The 18,584-nt window shown below is 40.9% G+C and overlaps 1 protein-coding gene across 2 annotated transcripts in view; it reads left to right on the top strand.

Annotated features, from left to right (window-relative positions):
- The first annotated feature begins 1,052 nt into the window (after window positions 1-1,052).
- TDRP (testis development related protein) overlaps window positions 1,053-18,584 on the top strand; it is a 29,160-nt gene continuing 11,628 nt past the window's right edge. Inside the window, exons 1-2 of one of the 2 annotated variants that reach the window (XM_072855127.1) lie at window positions 1,053-1,614; window positions 14,225-14,284. In XM_072855127.1, coding sequence (XP_072711228.1) covers window positions 1,489-1,614; window positions 14,225-14,284 — 186 coding nt within the window. In that variant the 5' untranslated portion in view covers window positions 1,053-1,488. The remainder of the gene's footprint in view (window positions 1,615-14,224; window positions 14,285-18,584) is intronic. The other variant, XM_072855128.1, reaches the window with a different exon arrangement.

Below are 18,584 nucleotides of genomic sequence, written 5' to 3'. Positions count from 1 at the left end.
GGGGTGAGCCCTTTTCCAGCTAAGCAGGTAGGAGCGCATTGCAGCCGAAAACACCCTAAGCAAAGCATTGCTGCTGCCTAATGGCTGCTGCTTGGCCCCCGAAGAGATCAGGCAGTCAAAGCAAGACTTGCAAGTCTTTCATGAGGGATCCTTGAGGGTTATGGCCTTTCACTACAGAAATCACAGTAACGTTAAGCAAGCAGAACAACCAAAAATGGCTTTTTAGAATACTTCCATGGTTCTTTGGACATCTGACCCTAACTCACAGTTCAAAATAATGGATAAATGAGTGTCTGGGTGGGGATTTTTATGGAAGAGTATGCTAGCACGTCTGTTTGAAAACAAGAACCATCGAAAATACCATCTGGTACGTAGGGCATTATATCTGGTTCATCCAGCCATCGAACTGGGAGCTACTGGGACTCACTGGCCTCCAGCCGGACGCACCAGGCTTTTCCACCCTGGCTGCAGGGCTCGGCAGGGTGAAGGAGGCGGGAAGGGGAAGGCGTGTGGCGGCTGGCCCGGGGCATGGCTGTGGAGCCTGCCCTTCCCGAGGTGCACCCCAGGTGATCCGCGGGGGAGAGGGGCCGGTGGGTACACGGGTGGGTACACGGGTGGGTACGCCAGGACCATTTTGCGGTGGTGTCGGGCCGCCTATGGCGCTGTGTGGGTGCCGTTACCCCCAGCACCACGGACAGGCCCGACTCCACCTCAAAGCGCCCGGCGTTGCCCGGTCGGACATTTTGCGGTCACCGCTGCCTGGGCAGCGCCATCCGCACCCTCCACAACACCCGCCGGCCCCTCTTCTGAGGGACCTTGTGCCTGAGGGCCCCTTCTGTGCCAGCGGAAGGCTGTGGGGGCTCTTCGCCCGCGGGGCGAGGCGGCGGGTGCTGCCAGGCGCCCGGCGGCCGTGCGGAAGGGCCGACCTCCGCCCCGAGGGCCCGGCCGGGCGGGCGGCGGCCGCGCGGGCCCGGCGCTGTCAGAGCGCGGCCGGCGCCGCGCCGGTTGCCGTGGTGACAGAAACCCCCCCCCCCCCCCCCCCCCCGCAAACATGGCAGCGGCGCAGCGGCTGCGGGCGGCGGCGGCTCCGGCGGGGAGAGGTGGCAGGTGAGGAGCGGCACAGCGGGGAGGCGTCGCCCCCGCCCCCTGCCCGCCTTGCCGCCGCCGCGGGCGGGACCCTTCCCACAGCCGGCTCCCCTCAGCCGCCAGGCTGGGCGGCGGGGCGGCGGGGCCGGGGCCGTCAGCAGGCCGGCGGGTGAGGTGAGGCGAGGCGAGGCGGTCGCGGGGGGCGGGCTCCCGGCACCGCCAGGCAGCGCTCCTCCCTCCCGCCCCGGGAGCCCCCGGCGGGGTGACAGCCCGGCCGAGCCGAGCCGTGCCCAGGCGAGCCGAGCCGCCCCGGCCGGGGCTGCGGAGGCAGCGCCCGCTCCCGCCTCGGCCCTCTCGCTGCCGGGACGAAGAGAGGCGGGAGCCGCCACCCCCGCGCCCGCCATGTGGAAGCTCAACAAGAGCAGCAAAGTTCTGCTGGACGACTCGCCCGAGGAGGAGGAGACGCGTCCCCGCGGCCCGCCGCCGGCCGCCGCCTGCGCCGCCGCCGCCGCCTTCGCGGCCCCCCAGGTAGGAGCGCGGAGCCCGGCGGCGGGCGGGGGCGGCGGCGGGGGAGCCCCGCGGGGACCGGGGAGGGGTCGTGAGGCTCGGCCCCGCGCCCTGCTCCCGCTCCCCTCCCCTCCCGCGGCGTCAATAATCACTTTTCCCACCCCTGGATGTGACGGCAGGCTGGCCGTGGTCGGAGAAGGGGGTGATTGCGCGGGGCGTGCCACTGTCACCCGATTTTTTGGGGTGCTGACTGGTCTGTCCTCCCGTTTTCTTCCAGCAGCCGGCCTCCGGCATTGCTGGGACTTGCTGTCCTTCATTCCAGTGCCTTCATACCGCAGGGTACTTTTCTCTCCCAGCCCTAGGCAGGGGCACTGCAACCCATCTCTTAAGCACAACACATTAAACAGTGATTTGTAAGAACATAATCTTCATTTGCAGATGTGTACGCGTTTGTGTAGAGCACTGACGTTTTGGCAGGATTGCTTTTTCTATGGTTTCAATAATGGTAGTTGGCTTTAAATGGTAGCTGGCTATCTTTAAATAGCCGCAATCTTATTTGAAAGCTTTCATTGTTAAACGATAAGTTAAATACCAGCAGTGACCTTCTCAAAGTACTGGTCTCCTAACAAATACAACCTGAAAGGAAGGGTATCAGTTGAGTATCAGGCAAAACAACTAAAAGAATGTTTGTTGACTTGCTTTCAAAAAGTTGATAACAATTAGGCATCAGTTCAGGTCAGAAGCCTGTTACGCTGGCTGATACTGCTTTGTTGCTGAACTGATCTGTTGCCACAAAGTATCTTTAGATGTTGTATGAGAGGTTGCAGGAGACCTGCATATCTAAAGCAAGCAGTTGCCCAGGGCTGCAAACTGGTGAAGTTTATGTTCAAAAGAAGGTAAAAAACCCCACCCAACTTCCCACCCTATGGCTGTCTTGCCTACCTTGCTGGAAGAGCTGGAGTGCATGCTGGAAGTACTTGAGTTTCTGGTTGACAACTGCTATGGGTTGTCAACATGCGTGGCTACTGCTAAAGAGCAGCCTCTCCCAGTCGCCACAGTTCTTCCCTCCATCTTCCAGTAGCCAAAATCACCAGTCTGTTCCCCAGTTCAGCCTTGCCTTGTCCTTTCCCCTGCACAGTGAACAGAAGAGCCCTAGCCCTTGCTGCTTCTTTGACAGCAGCTGTGAAGATTCATAGGGATGAATAGGATCTTCTCCTGTGGGAGAGGAAGAACAGATACTAATTTTGGAGACCTCCTTCAGGGGATGAAGGGGGATTGTGGGGTTGGAGACGACCTGAAGTATCTCCCACAACCTCTCATATAACATCTAACGTCTCCCTCCTACAGTTCCTATCCTCAGGTGCTTGGAAACTTCCACTGTTTTCACTAAGCTGCTGGCCTGTGCTATCCACAGCCCTCCTAGACTTGCTTACCTCCTGAAACCTTCCTTGAACACCAAAGGTCACCAAAAGCTTCCAGTAAATCCCACTGACTATTCGCTGCTTCTCTTCTCTACCACAAATGCTCCAAACCCCCTCTTAGGCTCCCGACCTTAGCCTCCCAGTCAGAAGATGATTCTTCAGACTTCTGTTCTGACAATTCTCCCAATCCTCTACTTCAGCAACAGAGGTTGGGTTTTTTTTGTTTGTTTATTTGGTGTTTTTTTGTCCTGTCTGATTGTCTTTACTATCCTGGGCTTCTGTTCCATTAGTGGCGGTCTCAAGTTATAATGGTGATGACAATGATTTCTGGTGCAAATGGTTTGCCATTTTCATCAATTTTAAGAAAATTCCTTTCCAACTCCCACAGTGTCTATTACCAATGGCACTGGAATAAAAGATGCTTTTTTGGTATTGGAGGCGGCAGGGGAAAAATAAATTATTCTAAGGCACTAAATGAAATATTCTTGAAGATAAAGGATTCAGAAAAGTTAGCAAGGCTGTAGTGTAGCTTGGCACAGAAACTGGAGTGAAGACCATAAGCTATTAGTTGTCTTGCCTGTTAAAATCAAGATTTGACAACTGGGGGAAAAAAAACACACACCCCCCCTCCCCCCCCAACATTTAAATGTAGTGATTTTAGAGTTTATATACACTTTAAGGAAGGACAAACTATATGGAAATCTATGGCCACCTGATTAACATTGTAATTCTCATGATCTATCAAAGGCAGCTTGTAGGTCAGCCATAGGTACAGTATGTCTAAAACACAGTTTAGACAGATGTCAAGGAGAAAGCGTGAGGTAACCGAATGTGCTTGTTCAGCTTGTTATAGCTGATCTGGTTCAAGGGCCTTGCTTTTAGTCTTTGACATTTTTGATGTTTCATCAGAACCTGGTTTTGCTCCCGATGATATGATTGCAAGGGAGCAAAAGCCAGTAATGTGTAGGGGGATTTGGTAATGATCTGCACTTTGCCACTGCTGCGTCCTGACCTGCATCATCCAAACCCCTGACTTTGGAGGACAGTAGCACCACCAGAGCTTGGAGGAGTTACAGGGGCAGTTCTCTTGGTACCTTAGCTGTGTGTGAGAAAGTCTTGGTCTTCCTCAGCCTCTGCTCTGTTTAAGTTGTCATGGTACAGCCTGCTTAAGCTGTGAATGAAGAATTACCTCATCAAGAAGAAGAGAATCCAGGACTTCCCTAATTTTCTGTCTTGAGGGCCAAAATCCAGATAATTTGTTTGAGTGCTTTTTAGTAAATTAAGAAAGCCCAGCATTAGATTTCATGCAGAAGTTTACTGTTAGATTTCATTTCCTCTAGGTTCTCTTTTGATATGTCATTTGGTAAAAGAGAAGATGAACCGTAGTCATCACATTTTGACTTTGATTTATGATGTTGTTTTCTCCAACAACTGTCTTTTGTCTTTATTTTTATTTTTAATGGGCAAGCGGGAAGAAAATCCTTAAGCTTCTACCATTCATGCTATAAATAATGCTGAAACTTTTTGCTTCAAAGAAAAGAAATTGGTAGTCACATCTGTGTCATTAAAACAGACCAGGTTGAAAGTGTTCCAGTATAATGAAATGTTGGTGCTATATGTTGTTTCTTCAAAGCTGAGAAAGACCGAAGGAGTTCTCACTGTGCAATCTAGTAATTAGGACATTGCAGTAGCAGACAGCAACAAAGAATTAGGCTACTACAAGTTTAAAAAAAAACAAAAAAAAACCCAAGCAAAAAAATTTTGTTACTCTACAGAAATTTTAATCATCCTGTTTAGATATGGAAGCCTGATCTGGGCTTACTCAAGCAGACATTTGAATTTGTAGAAGTTCATAGTTCTTAAATAGAAAAGCTTAGTTTGATCTAAAAAGAGACGTTTTGACAGTTCTGGTTTTGTGGAATACAGAATGGTTTGATTTTGTTCCAAGGGAGGACAAAAACAAATTTTAGAACATGAAAATTGCAATGGGAGGGAATTGTCAGCCTCTGGCCACTTTTTAGCAATAGTTTCTGCATACATTCAAGTACTTTGAATTGTTAACACTTATTTAAAATAGTAAGGTGTTTCCTGAGATAAGAAGGACAAGTAAATTTTAAAACAGTACTTGTGTAAATAAATGTGTGGATTATTGTATATTTTTTTAGACCAGACAGTTTTAGACTGAATCTTAGAAGTTAATTTTAATTTATGCTTTGAAGCATAAATATTTTTTATTTATGCAATGAAGGTGCTTTATTGGCTAAAGTTACAATGAATACATTAAGGCAATTTAACACATGTAAATAGTACACATGTATAAAATGAAATTAATATGCTTTTTGTGTGTGTCTCAAAATATGCTAGAAATGTCCGGTGATGCATGCCAAACTTGCATTCAGTTTGTAATATAGTCATGTTTCAAACTGTAGTTATATTTTTGGAAAGGGAAAAATGTTGGGTTTTGACTTCTGGAAGGCAATGTTTTGCCGGTCATGCTAAGTTGATTCAATCCTGCTATCATCTAGTCCGTCCTCAGAGATGTCAACGCTGTGTGAATATCGCATGTAACTGAAGTAAAATGGCGCTCGACTTTAGAATACATCTATATATTAGGGTAGTGGATGGGTGTCAGGCAGACCTATATTATCTTCTGCAACTTTATCATTCATGTAAAAATATTTCAGATCCTTAGCCTTGATCTGTTCTCCCCCATTGTATTTTTTTATGTTCAAAGAGAATATGTGCAAAAACATGTTTTATGCTGAATTTTGTTTAGACTTGCTCACTGAATGTTTTAAAGTTGGCTATACAGAATTTTAGTTATCTATTTTAATGAAGATGTTTAAGTCTCTGGTACAATTTTAATACTGGCTTTCATCTTGGAATGAGTCGAACTCAGACAGGCCCTGCAGGAATGGGTGGGAGCTGAGCAGCATTTCTTATGTTCTGCTAATACGTTGAATAAGGGTATTTTTTAATTAAAAAATAAAGCAGTCCATGTTAATCCAGCTAATGCCTTTCCTTCACTTTCTAACCATTTCAGTGTCTCAGGCTTTGCCTGCAGTACTCTTATAATTCCTTCATACCTTCTCTCTGCTAGCCTGTTTTTTTCCTTTCATCAGAGTTGTTCTTGTGACATTTCAGTGACATTTTCCTGGCTAAAATTCATCACCTCTATTCTGTCATCATTCCTGAACATTAGATTGTGGGACTGACAGCTAAGACTTTCCTGAGCCCTTCCTTGGGCTGTCTTTCTTGCTTTTCCTCCTTCTTGTCACATTCATCTTTCATCAGCTTCTTGAGTGGGTCCTGTTTCTTTCTCACAGTCTTCCTGGAGCTCTGCAGAGCTGACGGTGTCTTTTGGGGCTTTAGGCTTTCTTTTTTTTAATCTCTTTCATTTCTGAGGTGCTTCACTTTCTGATTTATACTGTCATCTTTACACAGTTGATCTGGATCAGATTTGCTTCTCACCTCTTACCCCCTCTCTGTTGGTTTATTCTGACTCTTAGAAGTCCTACAAAGCACGTATTGTCTGGTTAGTCTCCTACTATAGACAACATCAGTATCTATCTTTTTATTTCAGTCAAGCCTGTAAGCTGAAGGTTGTGAGTAGTTTTTTATCTATTGTGCAAAAGAGAATTTGTGTCCAATACTTTACTGCTGTTTCGTCTATAAAGTTCAGGTCTGCCTTTTTTTTTTTTTTAATTATTATTATTTTTCTTTCTGTCTAGACAGCTGAAATTCTTGTGCAGACCCTAACTTCCCATCCTGATGGTGATTACTTCCTCCTCTGCAGCTTCTAATACCTACGCTGCGTTTCCCCATCCCCTAGTCCCTGCAAATCCCATTGCTGATATTAATGTTATTACTTACAGCTTAAAGTTTAAGTCCTCCTCATCCTTCGATTTCTGTTTCTTCAGCTGGCCTCCGTTTGTTTCAGGACATTTACATTTAAATCTCTGTCCTTGCTTTCAAGGTTTTCCTTAGTACATCCCCTTCTCCCCCATTTGTCATTTTTATCCCTTGTTGCATCTTTCCTTGAGCCAGTTCTGCTTTACCGGCTCCGATTGCCTTGGTTTGCCAGCAGCCTTGTCTGTCTTCCTCCCCTCCACTCTAATACAGAGTTATCCCCTTTCACTGATCCACAAAACCACCCTCTCCTCCTCCACATCATTGCTAGAAATCCACTTTTCCTAAGCTATTTGTTGTATCTTCATGGGGTTTTGCAAGGTTTCTGGAGCCATACTCTCCTAACAGTGCTGGACTTGCTACCATTAGTATACAAACTAAAATAGATTGCTTTGTGAGAAAGAATTAATCATTTTAATCTATTTAATTCTTTACTGGTAAAATAGGTTTATAATTTTTTTCCTTGCTTTTATAGAAACTATTTGTCAGATTGTGTGAGGACATCCGTAACATAAGTAGACTTATTAGAAGTTACTGAACGCTTTACCAGGTAGACTATCTTTCAGTTCTGTCATCATCAGAGGTACATTTCCAACAAGTTTCGCTGCAGGTTCTTTGTGAGGAGCTCTAGGACGGGTCTGTGTGAACACCACAAGTGCTGATAAAAGCTACCTGTCAAAAGGAAGCAGTGCATGTGCTGGTGAACACTATAACCAAAAATAATGCGTTCAACCTGTTTTGCAGAAACTATACTGTGGAAATACTGCTATTACTCATGCAAGAGCTTTTGTAAAGATATGTAATTTAATTGCAACTGCCATCACTGAATAAAAATTGTATGTCAGCTACTGTCTTTTGAATTAGCATCCACTGGTTTGTTTTCTGGATCAGAAAAAAAAGTAAATATGAACTTCTAGTATGGATAAGTTGTTAAAAACAACTGACAGATTTTCAGTCAGAAATTTAATCAAAATTGAAAACTTCACTGGAATATTTGAATTGTCGCAGCAATTTAAGTCAATTTGACCTTCTTTGACCTTCTTTGTTTCAGCTTTGACACTGATGGTATTTTGATCTTAATACAGCTGTTTCCATTTCTTGAAGCATATTTGAAATATTATAAATTGGGCAAAACTAAATTCTTAATGAGCTGAGCTTTTTTTAATATTTTAAGGTCTTTAATCTTTAATAACGTTCTTCCAAAAATATTTCAGAGGCGCAAAGTCTGAGTATGATGTATTATAACCACTTACTATGGAGATGCACAATAATGTGAACAATTAATAGAATAACCTCGTGTATTGATGTAAAAACAGAGAGCATAGGGATCTGGTGTTCTGATGTTTCTCTTTGTAAGGCCAATAAAATGCAGAACTACAAAAGTATTCTTATGTAAATACTTACATTCTGAAATTAATCTTCTCCAGTACGTTTGGCCATTTATATCAATTGACAGTAAAAATATGGAAATAATTTAGGTATTCTATTTTAAAATGTAATGGAATGTGCAGCAATAACTGAAGTGGTTGAATGAAACAGAGTTTGTGAAAATGCTAAACAAGTTCTTGATAGCTGTGGATGCTGAAGGAAAGAGCATCATCTTAATTTTAATTTATTCAGTATTAATAATAATTTAAAAGGTGAAAATATAGGAAAACTGTTTTTCATCTTCCAGTTGACCTGGTGAATAACAGGTAGTTACAAAAGACTGGGGCCTAGAAGATGGAAGCGTTTTTAAATACGTTGGATGGGTTGTCTGCCGTATTTGAAATAAGTCACCTGGACTTTTTAAAGTCAGCGGAGTGAATTAAGTTCTTCTAGAAATGGTCTGATTAATTATATTTTAGAAGCATGTTTCAAGATTAGTGTGGTCTACTAAATATATCTCAAGATGAAAGTATAATTCTTTAACATACTTGGATTTTTACATTTTCCTTTTCTTTACGGACAAAGTATTTTCAGTTTTGCCAAAGAGTGGCAGAGGAAATTTGCAGGATAGGAGTCTGCCACTATTTAGTCACAGTGGCATTTAAAATGGTTTATTGTCATAATGTAGATGTTTTTCTAAGTGTAGTAAGCAATCTGGAGTGGAAGAGTATTTTTTATAGAAGACAAAAATGAGTTTAAAATACCGAATGACTCTTGAGCATGAACAGGCTTTATAAATGCCTAGGTTAATATTTTTCATTGGTGATATTAATCGGAAATTTTCAATATATCCCACTTGCCCAGATGGCTAGTTGGTTCACTCACTTGCTTTAGGGACATACAAATGGAAGATTGAGATCTAGCAGTAGGTGAAATATGGACAAGACTAATGAAATTATCTTGATCTCAGTCCAGACTACCTCTGCCAGAAAGGAGCAGAGGCAATTCACGGTTCAGCATGGGAGTTATGTCTGCTGAACACATAGCCTCATGTCCCAGAAGAAAGCTATGTACGACTGAGTAATGCATCCTTTATTTGTTAAAATTGCAATCTTTGTTTTTCCTTAAAGGGCGTGTTAAGTTTTGTGCGAGTGTTCAGGTACAGTTCAGCTTTACTTTTCAGCTGTGTTAAAAGAATGTATTGAAAATAGTATAGTCATTTCAGTTCCCACTTACATTTGATCACTGTTGCCTCAATTTCCTGACTCAGAAAGCATATATCCACACATTGAATTTTTCCAGCTGTATATTATAGGTACAGCAAAGAAAATGAGGCCCAATGCTCTGATCTTTTGCTGATAACTTCCTTCTTACCCATGTTTGAGTGTATTTTGCATTGTTTTTGATTCAGTTCTAAAATTAGATAGGCAGAGTGACTTTTGCATTAATAATCTGCTTTAGTCTTGTTTGTTTCATTTGACATTATAGCAAGATCCTACTCAAACCCAAGGAAACCATTTCTTTTGTTAGCTGTATTTTAAGATGGTGATCTGGCAGTGTGATCTCTTCTGAATCTGTGCTGACTGTTTCTGATCAGGCTGTGTATATATAGTCGTTCAACTGTTTGGTTTGTAATCAGTGTTTTGGGAATCTTTCCAGCTTCAGAGGTTAACTTTCAGGTTTGTGATTTCCTGAGTGATTTTTTAATAATTTGTGTTAACCTTCCTCTCTCCTATCACTAAATTATTTAGTGGGGTTTGTGGAATACTGGGAATTGTGTTAAATTCTATCCTGGAGTGTATCTCTTGAGGTGGTGTTTGTTTTGGTTTTTTTCCCACTTAAACTATACATTTGTGGTTCATAATCTAATTTGCACTTACAGGCATGATAACCTAGACTTTAACTTATGTTCAGTCCTTGATGAGATGTGATGATAGGTAGAGGGGATGTAATAGGTCAGTAGAAGGGCGAGAATTTGCACCAAAAGGACCTACTCTTTTAATAATAGCTTGTTTACTCTTATGGGTGCTCGGCTTTGACAGCCAGTGTGTGTACGATAGGAAGGTTCCACAAGCGGGTAGAGAAAATCGATAATATACCATTTTATGTACTAGAGCAAAAGAAGGGCATGTAGGGTGAGATGATGCTATTATTTGCCTTAACTCTTTGATGTCCAGTGTTCCTCATCTTGGCCTGAATTATGAAAGTGAATGATCTAAAGAGACTAATTAATTACTTTACCACAAAGGAAGCTGAGGGAAGTAGATTACAATTTTGATCTCTGTACAAAAAGGTTTGTGTGCTAGTTGAATTAATCCCTTGAGTACCTTATGGTTTGCAGTATGTGCAACAAAAGGGCACTTGTTTCCTTATGAAAACACACTGCGCATACCAACCTTCCCCTGCCAGAACTGGAAGGCTATTCAAGTTGCTGATCAGCATTTCCCACTAGCGTTAGCATTTAGTCACCTATTAGTTACTAAATACTATAATGTGGTCTGTGTTTTTCTTTTAAATTGAAGTAAAAAAATGAATTGTCGTAGCTGTAAACCACTCAGATTAAAATACACTGAAATAATTTATAGGTGTTCACTGTCAGCATGTGTTATGCAGCATGATAAAGAAATCTCATCTTCACTCTTTACATGTAGCTGTACAGTAGATCGTCCCCTGAAGAAAATTTGAAAAACCAAATCGGAGGCTCCCTGATCTCTGAACGGTAACAAAAGTAGAGAATATATATCAGAAGAGGGTGTACTAATGTGTATCACTGAAAAACGCAGATTATTAAATTATTCTGTGGGTAACAAGTGAAGATGGGTTGTATATGACTTCTCGTCTTTTCTTCTCGGCTCTTCCCAGTGGTGGTACTGGTCCCCTCCCTCTCCTCTTTCCCGCTGTCTTTTTTTTTTTTTTTTTTTTTTAACCACACGACCCATCCCTCATGTGGGCCATGGCTGGCTCTGAACCCCCACACGTGCTCTTCCTGTGCTCTCTTCCTGCTGTGGGGCATTAGTCTGCTGCTCTCTGCTTTCCCTACCGATGGATTTTCCACAAAAACATTTTGAAATCCAGTCTCTTTGAGACTGCTGAATTCTAACCTACTGGCCAGTTTCAATCAAGTTACTGTGAGCACATGGGATGTACAGATGGACATCACAAGCACACTGTGGTTGTCCAAGTCTCCTTTTCTTAGGCAGTGTATCTTAAAAGGATACTATAGATACTTGATAGGTCTTCCACCCCCCAAAAATGTATTTTAGGTATTGGATTCTCACCAGTTGCTTTCTTGAGGGTTTCATATCTTTTAATCTTTGTATTTTGTATCTTTTAACTTTGTGTTGTCTTCTTACCATCAGCCTCCGCTGAGTGAGCATAGTTACTGCGAACTACTGTCTCATTCCTTACAAAGTAACACCTTGTATGTCCGTGAGTAGTAGCATTGTATTAACACAGAAACAGCCCTAGTCGTCACGCTTTTAAAGCAGCAAGTAAATACTCCTTTTTGTCTACTATTTATTGTGAATGACATCTTTTATCGACAATGGTATTCACATTTTATTATGCTGATTCCCTAGCCGCATTTAGGTGCTCCTTGCATCTCTCGGTTTTCCCCTAAAAGCTTTCACTGTGAAAGTTGCTTCATCCTCTTGCTTCCTTGTGCTCTGACTTGCTAGAGGCCATATGCCTTCACACTTCCCTCTCTTCTCATCTCTGTAGTAGAGCATGAAGTATCTTTATGCACTTTCTTATTTTTATTATCCTTCTTAAGGTATTTGGAGAGCTAGAAGAATGAAAATGAGAGGTGTTATTTCTTTGGAAGGTACTAACAGTGTCTTGTTTGTTCTGGAGACAATATTGTTGTTTGTTGAAACTGGTAGCTCTGCCAGCTCTGGATGTCTGAGATAATTTCTCCTCTTACCATACTTCCCCTTGAGGCTTTTCTACTTCTTGTTATTTTTTTTCATCCTGGGAAAAATTTGGACAAATTGGATGAAATATTCTCTAGCTCTTACTCTGTGTCCAAGCAGAGATGCCATCGTGTTAAGTCTAAGGCTCTGCAACCTCATCCAAAAGTTTGAAAGCTGAGTGTGTTGAGGAGAAGCAAGGAAACTTCTGAAATGGTACGTGTGTGGCATTTCTGTTTAAAACATTGCCAATGATTCTATTAAAAGGAAAGAAAGAAAAAAAAAGGGGGGGGAAAAGTAATTGGATTTCATTTTAGAGTACTACACAAATCTTAACTTTGTCATTTTTGGTATCCCATCTACAATATTATCCTCCTGTGTTAAAGACAGCTAACTGAAACCTGGAAGTTAAATAACTTGTTAAGATCCACAGGAAGTAATATTCTCATTTTGGGTGATAACAGGAGTTCCTGACTTTGTGTTCTGCCCCAACAAGTAAAGCTACAAATCACTCTATTTCAACATACAGTTATTATTGAACTATAGAGCGATGGTCTTCATACTTATTCTAGCAATGCTCCTAACTCCATCCTTGTCCCTTGTATAATATAAAGTATTGCCTATAAAGTAAATGGAAACATTAGTAGGCAAATAAATACAAATATATAAAATACATTTATAAAAAATAAATATAACAAAAAAAGATGCATGGGATTTGAAGCTGGTCTCTCAAAATGAAGCTGATACATCTGGGCCCCCACACGACTAGAAATATCTAACACTTCTCATGCTAGCTTTCTCACCTCTTTCTGATGCTGTTAGCAAAGTCAAGGAGGTCTTTGCTAACGTGTAAGAACTGGGATACTGTGTGTTTTGGGTGTCTTGGGATATGTGCACGTGGAGTTACCCTAAAACAAAAATTAAGCTTATGGAGCAAAGAGCATATCAACTCCTTAGCATTTACTTTAGTTGAAAAGGAAGGAGTTGATAAATTTGATTTTGAAACAGTAAGTGGCTGACATAAGCAAAAAATGGACCAAAGTGAACACAGGGGATTCTGTGAAACTGCCACTTCAAAGATGCTTTCCATAAACCATTGTTGTAATTCTGTGTTTTCTTGGAACTGGAGTTAAATATTTTCAGTTATAGGTAGCTGTTCTTGTTTTGTACTTGGGGACTGTTTGTATTTGGAGTTGTATGTAGAGCAAAAAAAAAAGTAACATTTTTCTTATTAAAACACAGACTGAAGAAAGTGAAAAGTACATAATTCCTGTATGCTATGCCCCACTTTCTATATCTTTCTTTGGCCTCTAAAGTACTCCCAACACTGATCTCACTTGCCCTGTCTTGAAGAGAACATCGATAGTAACAGAATGGCCTGAGCATACTAAGACACCAGCTTAGTTCAGAGATGGACAGAAATGCTACCCTACTGAATTACCTTCACTAGCATCTTCAGTACTCTGGTTTTCTTCAGAAATCTACAGTTATAAATGGAGGGGAAAGGAATGTGGGCAAAAGTCTGTCCTTGAGTTAAGGAAATACAACACTTTTTAATGTGAAAGAGGAAATAATCTTGGGACATTCCTCTCCCCCTCAGCCTACAGACACTGCATAGACCATCATCTAGTATGGTATTCAGAAAATCAGTGTAGATCAAAAAAATACAGACACAATTACTAAGATCAAATTAAATTTTTAATTTTAATTGTACTAAAATTGTTATGATGCAAGGGTTTTCTTGATCTGTCCTCGGCGTGTGGGGTTTTTGGTTTTGTAAGGGTTTGATTTTGTTTTTTACATCTGGTGCAGCATTTTTCATCATTCTAAGTGCAGTTTTGTTCACATTTCTTATTTTAGTAGTGGTGTTCGCTTAGTGTTGTATTGTGATTGTATTCTGTCAATTTTTCTTTTATGATGGGCTGAATAGAATAAAAGCATTTATGAATACTCTAAAATGTGTCACTGCTAATTGTCAAACCAAAACTGACTATGGGCCTTTTTTATCTTTATCCTTTTTTTGAGAATAAAGACCAGTTTCTTCATGATGAAGTTTCATCTTCAGTGTCACAACTTGCAACAAAGGTAAATACCTGTTCTTTGGAAGTGTAACATTTTGTCATATATATTTCAGTTAATGTATGTTAGGAAGTTACCTGTTTTTCATGTACAGCCTGATTAAGGAGGATATTTATGTACTGCATTGATGATTTTATAATTACATATGATCCTTGGTCATGGGGTTCTATTAACGTAATATTAGCAGTGCAGTATTAGTTAGAAAGCTGCCTTATTTCCTTTCATTAATGGGGAGGGGAAGGTATCTTAATTTTTTTCTTCCATGTGATAGATATTAAAACATGAAATGAAAATAAGAAGCCACAGGAACAACTGAAGTGAAGTCTAAGGAAGCACTAAATTCTAGCAGTAACCAGCAATGAAAACATGAAAAGTAGAAGGGATTTGGGTTATTTATTCCATTATATGTAGCTCAGCTGGCTCTCTGACCATAACAGGTTAAGGACTTTATCTTGTATCTCTTTCAGAAAAGAAAAGTGGGCAGACAAGATATTTTTTTTTTTTACCTTGATATGTGTCCAAGAATCTTTTTTAATGTTCTTAAAATACATTAGTAGAAGATGAAAGAACTGGAAGTTGTTATGATATGCTAGAGCTCGTTTTGAAATTCCATAGGTATAGAGAAAAGCATTTAAAAATAGGTTCATTAGTGTAATAGGATACTTTACATTAATATGTATAAACTGAACATCTGTCTCTTACTTCTTTTTGTTCTACTTCAGATGCAGCATGATTTTCACTGAAAATAGAAGTCAGATTTTACTATACCTTTTTCTACTTTTTAGAAGAAATGTATTCTTTTTTATGAAAACATAAATTACTGTTTATTTTATGCCAGATGATGAATGTTTAGGAAAATAATATTAAAATTAATCTATTTTATATTGAAACTTTTTTGCCCCTTACTTAGTCATTCAGGAAGGCTTGCTAAATGTGTGTTTTGACTTGGAAAAAAAAAAAAAAGAAAAAAGTCACCAGGCAAACCACCGCAGTATTTTTGTGTTTTAAAGTAAAACCCTCTTGTCTTAAAAATGTATTCACAAAAAAGCACCATATCCTTCTCATCTTCCCTTTCTTTATTGTTGTTTCTGAAAGCACTTCTGTATTTTATTTGGTTGTTCTGTTGCCTTAGAAGCTGTCAGTACAGTGATACTCCAGAAGTTCCAAAAATCTTTAATATGTTAATGAAAGGCTGATGAATTATATGTGTGGCCTTTTCAGTATGCACATGTCATGAATAAAACAGTGTCCATGTTGAAGCAGGATGGTGAAAAACAATGAAGTTCTTGAAGAAAAGGGCAGTGGATGAAGGGTATGTCTGCCCTTTAGGGAGACAGCCTTCCTGGTCTCTTAAAGTCTGAGTTTTAAGACAGTCCTGATACCCATTTGCAGAGGAAAGCCTTTGACCTAGGTTTGGAGGTGCAGAAGTGGGAGCTAGTCCTAATGGCTGGAGATGGAGGTTGGAAAAAGGTCTTAGTTTCTGTTCATGCAGGAGGCTGCCCACTTAGCAGTGAGGACAGGCTAACTGCAGTGCTGAATTTTTCTAGTTCCTTCTTCACAGCTCTCCTGAAAGGCAGGTAGAGCTGGTTAAAAAGCCTCGTGACATCTCGGAGCGAGGAACTGTGAACCCTCTAGTGGTGCGCTGCGAAATGCAGAAATCTAGAACCTGTGTCCACGCTGCGCCTGGCCCTTCGGCCTCTGCAAAGCTAATCGTGGAGGTCTCACCTATGTGCTGAGCTCCTGAGTTAAATGTACAGCGGAGACTTCATCTACAGTTGTTACTAGGCCAGCTTTTGAAAAGAGACAAAGAGTTTTGAGAAACAAAATAAATCATTTTAATAATGAAATTGGAGATGTTGGGACATTCTGGTAGGGCCAAATCCTGGAGTTTCAGCTCACGTGTGCCACAGAATAGAGTAACTGTTGGTCTCTCACCAGCAGTTGGTTGAGTTGAGAAATTCCCCCACCCCCCAAATGCTTTGATATCTGGAAGACAAATTTGGAGGGTGGTTGTTCTTTCACTTTCTGTTATTTGAGTTCTTGCATGTTATGAATAGATTTCCTATAATGTGGGAAGAGCACTGCTTTAATTAAAGCTGACTGGCATTTTTTTATTATAAAACAGTTGTAACTATTGAACAGTAAGGTACTTATATGGAAAATTCCATCTCTAGCTTTTTATTTTAGGTTCATTTTTTTCAGGGGGAGGAGGGAGGGAAGCTGTAGAACAAACAATTGTTTCTTCTCAGTCAAGGTTGAGAGGAAAATCCGCTCTTTTTGTTTATGTTTATAAAAAATTTCTGCAAGTGTTTCGTGGAGTGCCTATACTTTGCTGGAGGGTTTTGATTCACCAGTTGTCAATCCTCTGTGAAAATACTTGTGAAAGTCTGTGAAAGTCTGCTAAAATTTGGCCAAAATATAAATTTCTGGAAATCTCATTTCACACATGCTGAGCAGTGAATTCTTACAGATTAGCTGCTTAATTCCACAATGACATTGAACATGCTAATTCTCACTGCAGGTATACAGCCAGAACCCCCTGTAATTGCTCCTTTTGGTTGCTAAGACTCTTCTCAGGTGGCTTCTTGTAGCCCGCAGAGAGTGACTTCTGTGCTCTAGAGCCCTGCTGGCCAGGCAGTCGGGAAGTAGAAAAGTCTAACTGGAATATATTGGAAGTATTGGTACTCACTCATAAAGCAGTACCATTTTAGAGTCGGAGTAATATTCGAACATACTTGAATCTCTTGCTTTGAAATGTAACCTGTTTGTCTTGTACCTCTAACATAGTGTCCCAAATCCTTGCTATTATTCTTTGACTTAATTGAATTATGTGCTTTTTTCCCTCCCATAATAAGGTGTTCATGTACATTAATCACATCCATCTGATGGATGGATTTAACTGTTTTCAGTTAAATTTACACATAGTCTTCTTCTTTAGTATATGTTCATCTATATCTACATACTTTCTTTTTGCAATGTACTTTTTAAATTTTCTTTTAGGACTGAACTACTTCTTTAGTTTATACCCAACTGTTAGTACTCCTGTTTGTTGCCTTTTAGCCTAATTTTTCATGAACCTTCTTGCCCTCTAATAGAGCTCTAATTATGAACTACGTACCTTTGACAGTAAAATTAACTGAAAATTCTTCTTAGTGATGCTTTACTGTTTCCCAGTAGACTCTTTGATTGTTCATTTATTACTCATTGCCTGTTTACCTAGTATGGGAAGCCGAGAGTCATGTAAATCATCAGAATTTGTTGTTGTGGTGAAAAATGGTATACCTAAAGTCATTTTTTTGTAATAATACTTCTCAATTTTGTAGGAGACTTCCAATCTGAGAGGAGCTGCCCTTTCTGGGGCACTTGATAAAGTTAACTGTCAGTAGACATTTGTTCCCTGTTTTATCTAAAGAAAAAAATTGTAGTAAACATATGCAATTTATATACAGTTGATTCACTTGAGTCAATATAGGTAACAAAGCAGAAAACCCTTACTATAAGGGTTGAGTTTACAGAGTGAAGCTTAGATGGTGAGTTTGGGGAAGCCATACTGTATGTACAGAGCTGTATATATGGATGAAAGTGGATAGAAGACTGCAACTTTCAGAGGGTGCTTGAGCTGATATGGTAGTTGCTGCTACAAAAAAAGTGCTGTTGCCCCTAACTTGCACATTCTTTGGTGACTGTCTGGCTTTGACATCTTTTAATGAGCTGATTCTTATCACTAATCCAAAAGAATGCAAAAAATGAACGAGTTAGATTTCTGCCGGTGTAGTGAGTTGAACTGGTTTTCCACAGTATCACACAGGTACAAAACCATAGTGTAAGAAAGGTAATATAAATGTGAGCAGGCAATGGACTGGGGTGACCTTTTTCAGCAGCAGTGTCTGATAAACCAGATCTGCCACCTTGTGAGACTTCTCTGTGGGAATCTGTCTCACAGATGGGCACCGATACTGAAGCATTGGCAAAGCAGAGGGGAGGGGAGCGAGGAGGAGAAACAGCAGACGGTTTGACTAGGGATACAGACTGCATCCTTTACATGATGTTCTAGAAGTGACTACTTGTACTCCCAGTTTCAGAAGATGCACTAATTAAATGGCAGCTTTTTCATGGTGGAAAAAGAGTACTTCATAAGCTAGAATTTCCTCTATGGAACGGGAGGAATCTGTGCTCTGGGCTTGAGCTCTTTAGATGCCTGTTGGGACAGACAATGATGATGGTTTTTCAGTAGTCTGCCAATCCAACTGATGGATTAATATGTATGTGTAATTTCACTTCTTCTGATCCTTTTAGGTGATTGCAC

This window comes from Ciconia boyciana, chromosome 3 (genome assembly GCF_034638445.1).
Source record: "Ciconia boyciana chromosome 3, ASM3463844v1, whole genome shotgun sequence".
In the NCBI taxonomy this organism is placed as follows: domain Eukaryota; kingdom Metazoa; phylum Chordata; class Aves; order Ciconiiformes; family Ciconiidae; genus Ciconia; species Ciconia boyciana.
Note: the sequence above shows the minus strand (reverse complement) of the source record. Positions and strands in the feature narration are given on the sequence as shown.